The following is a 9,254-nucleotide window of genomic DNA, read 5'->3' on the forward strand; positions in this document are numbered from 1 at the left end:
TCCCATATAATTATTTATATTTTGAATTTATGTCCGAGGCCCTAGGTCGTCTCATGATTATTGGCCGATTATGATCTAAATCTCTTGGGGCAAGTTCGGATTATGACACCTAATTGACATATTTAGGCTCATGTGCTTGATTGTGTGGCTAAAAACTTGTTTGGGAACCAACCAAGAAACATCAAACAAACAAACAAACAAAATCACTACAGAACATAAAACCATTCTCTCTATTTTTTGTACATGTCTTTTCTTAAAAAACTAAAAAATACCAAAAATAACCAATTTCCAAACACTTCTTAAGGACCTCTATCAAACTAGTTAAAATTTTGTTACATTTTCAATTAAAAGTTATATTTTCTATTTTAACTATACACCTTTTTACATACGTTGTTTAACAAACTCTCTATTTTTTTTCTATATTATTTCTATTCATTTAAAGTTAGAACTATTTTTTTATGAACTCAAAATAATTAATTTCAAAATATTTGAATGTTTGACTAGGTGAAATCACTAATTACATTTGTTGAGCCAAAACAATTGACTTTTTTTTTTATTAAAAAAAAAAGTAAAAATAAAATAAAGAGGTGATATGACCCCAAAGAAGACAAAAAATCAAAAAAATAACTTTTTAATCCAATTGCCAAAATAGACCTAAAATGACCAACTGTAAGTGATTTGATGGAAGTGAATTTTAATAATTTACTCACTATTTTAACTAAACAATAAAAAGAAAAAATAAATAAATAAATAAGTTGATAAAGTTGCTAAGTGTTAGAAGTAGTCTATATAATTTAATCGATTGTCTTACAATGGGACTGCTTGTTACAATTTTTGAAGGTGATTATGACTTATTTTGATTTAAAAATTTATACTAAACTATTTGATACAAGTTCTGTTTATAGCTTATTAAGTAAAAATAGTTTAAGTTAAAAAAAAAATTGATTATTTGAAACATTAAATGAGAATGTTTTTCGCTTCTACTTTTTAATTATCGACTTTTAACTTAAAAAAACTCCACCAAACAGCACCAATGTTTATGTTCACCTACGTTATATGTCAAACATGTACAAAATTTAGAAACCTTCACATACACGTGTGACTTGCATGTTATATTGACACGTCCAAGGATTTCGGTAGAGATTTAAAAATGAAGAAGAAAAAGAAAAAAAATAGACAAAATGTAAACGAAATATAATTATACTTTATCTATATTTCACACGCATTTTTCATTTCTTTCTAAATCTCTTCCCAAATTTATGAACCAAATACTACCTAAGTAAATTGGAAATTAGTTTGCTTTCCTTTTATGCCGTGTAGAACAGCCTGCCATGCGAAATAAAAGATCTAGAAATAGAAATAGAAACAACACAGATTTCAAATTGGAAAACCGGTACTCAGGGACCTTAGTTAAAAACATGGGCTGATCTGATACCAACCCCAGTACGAAACCCTAAAAACCATGACAAATACACTTTCAGACAGCATTAGTCTAGGGAGCCATGTCCCAAAATTCATTTTTATTCAGATTCTCGCATCACTCATAAAGCAAAACAACAACACAGAAGCATATATGCGTATTAAAGCCAATCCTTCCACACACAACTTAGCAAGTGTTTGCCATGTGAACGATCAAATCAACCACACGCGTGCTGCAACACAACAAAAAGAGAGCAAAAAATCAGCAGCAGATGTTGGATAACAATTAACCAACCCCATGACAGTGATATCTATCCATGATGCCCTTGTGCCAAGGATAAGTTAAAAAAGTACATGTCAAGACTACAATAAAAAAGTGTACCACCACATGAAATTAAAGGTATGCCAACCACAAAATATAAAAGTGTAGGGTCACATATCATGCAACCATATTTAACAAGAAAGCTAGAAAGTTACCTGTAACCCCACTCGTTGTCATACCATGCCACCAACTTAACAAAGAAATCATTCAAAGCAATCCCAGCCTTGGAATCAAAGATGCTCGACCTTGAAATTCAATAGCAAATGAATTAAACATCACAATCTAAAGGTCATAATATCCTACAAAAATAGCAGCTACTTTGAAAATGATCGTCAATTATTACTTTTTACAAAGTGTCAATGAAATAAATAAAATAAAATAAAAAGAACCAGGCGTGGCTTTCTGTAACTTTACCTGCTGTCGCCCACAAAGTCCGTGGATACCACGTCATCTTCGGTGTAACCCAAGATCCCCTTCATGTTTCCCTCAGATGCTGCCCTGATAACCACCCAACATATAAATAAACACCAACAAAAATAGACTTCAAATGAGTCAGTTGAAAGACGAGCATATCACAACACTTGTAAATACTCGAGGAAACATTGGAAAAGCATGGAATTAACATTAACACCTACACACATAAATATCACCTCTTTTTTTTTTCTCAGAAAAAAAAAAAAAAAAAAAAAGAAGAAGATTATTCTTCATCCTTACTTGATAGCAGCTTTGATTTCATCATAAGTAGCCTTCTTTTCCAGCCTCACAGTGAGGTCAACCACTGAGACATCGACAGTGGGAACACGGAAAGCCATTCCAGTCAATTTCCCATTAAGTGCAGGCAGCACCTTACCAACAGCCTTAGAAACCACAAATTTTCGCATACAATAAGATAGGGGTTAGGAACCAAATATAACTGGAACAGGAATCCAAATAAGCAGAACAAGAAAAACTTCAGAATTCTCAATAGTGTTATCCACAAACAACTAAACAAACATCTGTTGATAGAGTGTTTTCCACAAAACAAATACATCATTAGTTGAATCCAAACAGCTCCATAGAGCCCTTCAATACCTTGGCAGCTCCAGTGCTGCTAGGAATGATATTGAATGAAGCAGCTCTTCCACCTCTCCAGTCCTTGCTTGATGGTCCATCAACAGTTTTTTGTGTGGCTGAATCACAAAGACACAGAATGAATATACATTGCAACTATGACAGGCTAAACAAAAATTTATAAAAACTCACCTGTGATGGAGTGCACGGTAGTCATGAGACCCTCAACGATGCCAAACTTGTCATTGATAACCTGCACATTAACAAGTAACGTTAGATCAATCACATGACTTCTTCATTTTACTCGAGAAATTTGGGAAACAGGGCCACATAAGAAAATTGAAAACAAGGAACAGGACCTTAGCAAGGGGGGCAAGACAGTTGGTAGTGCAGCTAGCATTGGAAACAATGTGAAGATCTGGCTTGTAATCCTTCTCATTGACACCCATAACAAACATGGGAGCATCCTTACTAGGGGCTGAAATGATAACCTTCTTTGCACCACCCTGATGATCAAAGATACGAACTCAAATTAACGCAGTTGGATGATCAATATATTTAATCTCTGAAAATGTTTAAATAATGCAAATGAGGGAGAAGAGTCCAAATTGATCACAACCAGTGTCTAGAATGTTTTTGACAGCTTGAAGGCAACCCAAACGATTTACATGTACATGGATGAAAAACACACACTACAGGAACCAACATGCTTGGCAAACCACCCGGGATCTATATGTTATAGTGAAAACTGATGACAGTTGCCACAAAATAACAATAGCTAAAAACAATAGAGCCAACAATTTAGAATTATCTGATTTGAAAATTGTTTTAGAATAATAATTGAAACTAGAAAAGCACTATCAACAAAAAAAAATTTTTGTACTGGTACAAAAAGGGGGTGTCTATTAAAATAAAAAGCGAGAGTACATGAGAAGACAAGAGGGTCCTCTAAGATTAAACATAAAAAACAATAATCCAAAATCAATCCAGCAACAAAACAGAAAATAAGACAAAAAACATGAAAATCAAAAAATTCAAAACAAAAGTTTGAAATAACAAACCAAAGCAAACACTATAAACTTTTCTTTTTTTAAACCTTTCTTCACGAATCTCTAATTTATGTGAATTTAATAATCTAAATAAAAATAATGCATACACACAAAAATATAACACTAAACATCTACATAATGACCAACTATTTAATTGTAAATAATTAACTTCTCATTGTTGCCTTATCATACTGTTGTAAAAGATTTCACATTATTTTTGTGATATCTTATACATGTCAATGTCTATATATAAATACATATAAAAAAATATAAACATAAAATTACATATGTAATTGTATACATGCATTGTCAATCTGTAATGTTATATTACCATCGGATAATTTAATTTTCTAATATGTATTGTTTTAGTAATATAGTTATATTTTTACTAGAAAAAAACTGTAAAATTGTGTATTATTCTCCTATTAACTTATGTTCAATAAATATACATACATATCATACAAACAAGTGTCCACATCAAACACTTTCAATAACAAGTCAAGACTTTGGAAAACACGTACATCATGATAATAATTGTACTTTGTATATTTATTTTTTTTCACGATAATTATTTAGCAACTGTATATACTAATGACTAATGTTATATTTTTCATCATCCAAGATATTCGTGACACAGGAAACTCAACTCAACTCTTGATGTATAAAAATATATTACATATTGATATTAATGAATTCTTACACCAATATTATGCAAATAATATGTAATAGTAGACTCAATATATTTGTATTATAAGATGAATTATTAAACAAAATTGTGTAATTGTACAATTAATTTTATACCTTCAATTGTATTATAGGTATGGATTACAAAAAATTAAAGTGGAAAGTTGATAGAAAAAGATTTGTGTTAAATTATATATTTAAAGGACCTATTTATTGTTTATTGTTTAAGATAAGATTGCGATTTCAACAATTTAACTATAAATTAATGTTTATGTTTATAAAATTTATCCTCTTATCATTTAAATTCTTCAACCGAGTATGTATTTATTTTTTACTTAGTTGTATTTTGGATACAGATCAATTTACCCATACAAGTCTCCATACTTTGTATACATATCACATACCAATTTAAGAGACGCATAATTACAATACTACAAGTTGATGAAAAATCACATACTACGTGCAACCCACATGCCCAACCATTAGTGTATATATAAACTTAAACCATATATATATAAAAAAAACATAAATGACAAAATTTTCTTACCATATATTATTTCTCTCATTCCTATATTACTAACAACTTAACAAGCATTAGTGGTGATATTCATTAAACTAATACGATATTGACAGAAAGGTAATAAACAGATTATGGTAAGAAAATAGGGGAATTTGGTCAAAAACCCCCTCATAATAAAACTTTAATCAAAACCCCCCTCACAAAAAGTTTTTCTTAAAAAGTCCAACACATACCACTATTACCAAAATATTAAACTCTAAAATAATATAATATAACTTTTCATCTAGATGTCGGTTTTAATAAATTAATATTTTTAGAATCTTCATTAAGATCTATCAAATAAGATTCATGTTAACTATGAAATTCTTAAAAAAAATAAAAAATAAAAAATAAAAAAAAAATATTACCATTGAAATTGATGTAAGCTCTCTCACAGTAACATATTACTTTGATAATATTGTCTAAGAAAAAAAAATGATATTTTACTTTGGAGGTGTTTGGCAAAGGTTTTTTTTTGGCTTTTTGAGCTAAAATTCACAAAATGACAAAATAAGCTAAAATAGCTAATAAGACAATGTCACATAAAACCCATAATTGTTTCACTTTTTCTCTCACAAACATTACATCTAACTAAAAAAAATCCAACTATCTTCCCAAGCACACAAATTTTAGCCTATTAAAATAGCAACTTCTCAAACACCCACTTTGTCCTTACTCAATTATGCGCCCCCTCTTTAGAGAGTTTATGAAGCAAAATAAATTGAGCTGTCATTTTTACCAAACAAATGTCCAATGGAAGGTTTGACTAAATTTCCCAAGAAAATATGGCAATCTAACATTATTGTTTTAAGAGTTCATGGGCTATGAATTTGGTGTTCAATGAAGTGGGGTGAATGCTTAACCAAGTGAGTTGGGGTGGTTGGGTGTTCAATGGGGAGAGGCAGGGGATTCAACTTAGAGAATGAAAAATTTTAACACACACATATATATACCAGTGAATTAGGCCCGTGCGACTTGCATAGTTCCTTTTTTTTTTCTTTTTGTTAATATGATTTTTTGGTAGAGGTTAAAGAAGAATATTCAATTCAATTGCATTTAACCTTCATTTCAATTAATTAAATAATATTTAAAATTATTATTATGAAAAAGTTTGCTTTCCGAAAGTGAATGGAGTAGAAGATTAAACAAATGCAATCGTTTACATTGTAGGGTTCATGGAGCATATTATTTATTTAAAAAATAAAAATAAACTTAATCAGATGTGTAACCCCATAATTAGGTCCTAATTGTGTGTTTTGGCAAAATTAATTTAACTTTCATCATTCGAATTACCTTTTAAGATTGGATGATTTGGGGAAAAAATTGATACTCATAATTTACCATATCATTATGAGTAAATTGTAATACTTAAATTGTAAATCTCCCCAACATTTTTCAAATAAAAATATGTAATTATTTTTTGAATACAAACACAAGTTGTGAATACCACCACATAATGCACAAACCCACAACATATAACTATCAGTAGGGCTAAAGTAGTAAATTTAAATAATTAATGTTGTGTTTGGTTGGAGGATTTGGGGAGGGATTTGGAAAGGGAAAGAAAAAAGATGTGTGAGACTAGGTGAAATATAGACATGTTTTATTCACATTTCACCTATCTTTTCCATTTCTCTTTTCAAATCCCTCACCAAATCCCCCAACCAAACACAGTATAAAGCTATCAAAACTTGTCCACAAAGGGTAGAGCCGCCCATGTGTATGCATATGAATAGGACAAGCAAACCTTCAAGTGGGCAGCAGCCTTATCCTTATCAGTGAAGACACCAGTGGACTCCACAATGAATTCGGCTCCAGTCTCAGCCCATGGGATCTCCTCTGGGTTCCTAACAATCATCCATCCCATCAACGAAATAAGTTCAACATCTCTTCCAAACTTAAAATTGTACATACATAGATATATATATATATATATATATATAGGCACCCTTTTTTACATAAATGGGAATGGATCTATCGTATGAATGGAAAGAGAGTTGGGAATTTATACCTAAGGCCAAAAACAGCTACTGCTTTCTCACCAAAGAGAAGGGTCTTGGAATCCTTCACTTTGAGTTCATGATGCTTCCATTGACCGTGAACACTATCATACTTGAACATGTAAGTCTGCAACAACAAAACCAATAAATATAAACAAACACCCTACTTGAACATGTAGGCCTGCAACAACAAGACAAATAAATATAAACAACCACCTTACTACTACTACTAGTAGCTTAACAGAGACAGAAGACCCCACTACTTCAGATCATACACTTAAAAACATCAAAAGCATTAACCCAAATGCAAATAACTCCAAAATTCAACAGATCGGAATCATATCCTAACAGGATCATGTTTTGTATTCCGATCGGACAGTTTAAACTTCAGATCCACTTATTAACTTGAGTACAAATTAAACCCAGAGCACATACAGACTAATTACAATACAAAGTAGTACTAAAAATAATACATAGATATGAAACCCATGATTATGAGATTAAAGAAGCAGTTTTAAGCAGAACCATGTAATCAGTGGTGATGAAGGGATCGTTGACAGCGACGAGCTCAACATCATCTCTTTGCAGAGCCACTCTGGCCACCAACCGGCCAATCCTTCCAAAGCCTGTAGGAGAAAGAGTTAATTTTCACCATTTCATGATTACAACAAAACTCCTATAATAATAATAATATTGGGAACATAAACAAAAGGATCCAAGTTTAGATCTAGTACCATTGATTCCGATCTTGATCTTGCCTGTCCATAAATCCCCCAAAAAATAATTAAAAAAGAGAGAGACAATTAGAATACGACCGTCAAAAACTGAATAAAATGATTGCCACAACAAAATTGAAGAAAGAAGTGCTCACCCATGATCTTAAGGGAGGAGAGGGAACAGACTGTAGAGAGTGAGTGATAAAGGGAGAGAGGGAGAGAGAGAGCTGCGGAGCGGAGGAAATGAAACTTGTAGGGTTTAGTAGATAGACAAAGAAGAGCTGTGGTGGAGGAGTGGGAGACCGGAAGGAACGGTTGGTGCGTAGGTAAATGATGGGTCGACTATTACGAATGCAGGTGCATGGTAACGTATCGTGCTACCACCATGTCCGGTGTCCGATTCGATGATTTCCAAATGCGGTGATGAGGAGAACGCTATCTGTACCGTTCGATTGACGAAGCGATAGGCTGAGCACGGTCTGATTTAGATCGTTTTGGAATGAAATAAAGATCAACGTCTTGTTTGGTTTGTGTTTCTCAAAAATTTTTGGAAAAAATTCTCCACAAATAAATTTTTAAAAGTAATTAAACTAAACAAATTTTTTTAAAAAAATTTCTCAAAACTTGTTTGGTTTACAAGTTTTTCAAACAAATCTCTCTCTCTCATACACATCAAATCAATCACTTTTTTTAAAACTCTCTCTCAAAATAATTTTTTAAAATATCTTTTGAAAAAAATCAAACCAAATAACTTTTTGTACTTTTTATCTCTAAAACTCATTTCTCAAACTCAAACCAAACATACTTCAAATTATTGTTTATAATTTCATAAAAATTAGTGAGGGTGTACTTTTTGGGTGGATAACCTAATAATTTTATATATACATAATGGGCGTTTAGAAAACGAGTTTTTTTTTTTTGGTAGGTTTTTTTACTTGGAAGATATTATTGAATAAATTTTTTTTTTTTTATATTTGGAAAGATAGTTAAAAATTTTTATGGTTGGATGTGATATTTATGAGTGAAAATGTGAAATGATTATGAAATTTGATGTGATATTTTGTTTGAATTTATTTATTTTTAATTTTATAATCAATTGTCTTTTAGTGAAAAAAAATCAAAAACAAACGTCTCAAACACCACCAGATACATACTTTTTGTATATACATATTTTATGAATTTTAGGTTTTGTAATAGTTTTTTTTGTTATAATTATTTCGTTTTTTTTTAATATTTAATATTTATGTTTAAAAGTCTAAAAAGTTAAAGTGTTTAAATATTTAAATATTTTGTCGTTGATATATTTATATACTTTTAGGTAATATTTAAATAAAATGATTTTACAAATGAAATTAATATTGTTATACAATATAAATAATAAATATATATTTTTATTTAAATTACACAAATTGCGCATGTGAATGGCCAGTGTGAATAACATAAAACGTGTAGATT

The 9,254-nt window shown here is 30.8% G+C and overlaps 1 protein-coding gene across 1 annotated transcript; it reads right to left on the reverse strand.

The window, feature by feature from the left end:
• Positions 1-1,360: 1,360 nt before the first annotated feature.
• Positions 1,361-8,338, reverse strand: LOC114293189 (glyceraldehyde-3-phosphate dehydrogenase, cytosolic). The gene is made up of 12 exons (XM_028237220.2): positions 7,955-8,338; positions 7,818-7,841; positions 7,609-7,709; positions 7,095-7,210; positions 6,831-6,930; positions 3,151-3,297; positions 2,984-3,044; positions 2,813-2,910; positions 2,456-2,598; positions 2,156-2,239; positions 1,897-1,986; positions 1,361-1,652 (listed from the first exon to the last, which is right to left on the reverse strand). The coding sequence occupies exons 1-12, from the start codon at positions 7,956-7,958 to the stop codon at positions 1,607-1,609; spliced, it is 1,014 nt and encodes a 337-aa protein (XP_028093021.1). The 5' UTR covers positions 7,959-8,338; the 3' UTR covers positions 1,361-1,606.
• Between the last annotated feature and the right edge of the window lie 916 nt (positions 8,339-9,254).

This window comes from Camellia sinensis, chromosome 15 (genome assembly GCF_055761805.1).
Source record: "Camellia sinensis isolate YWXY chromosome 15, ASM5576180v1, whole genome shotgun sequence".
Classification (NCBI taxonomy): domain Eukaryota; kingdom Viridiplantae; phylum Streptophyta; class Magnoliopsida; order Ericales; family Theaceae; genus Camellia; species Camellia sinensis.

What these genes read in the sequence shown, in the direction of transcription:
- LOC114293189 (XM_028237220.2), bottom strand. An exon ending in GCAGCACTGGAGCTGCCAAG is followed by an intron (nt 2,599 to 2,812) that starts GTATTGAAGGGC and finishes GTGGTTTCTAAG; the next exon opens with GCTGTTGGTAAGGTGCTGCC. An exon ending in GACAACGAGTGGGGTTACAG is followed by an intron (nt 1,653 to 1,896) that starts GTAACTTTCTAG and finishes GTTGTGTTGCAG; the next exon opens with CACGCGTGTGGTTGATTTGA.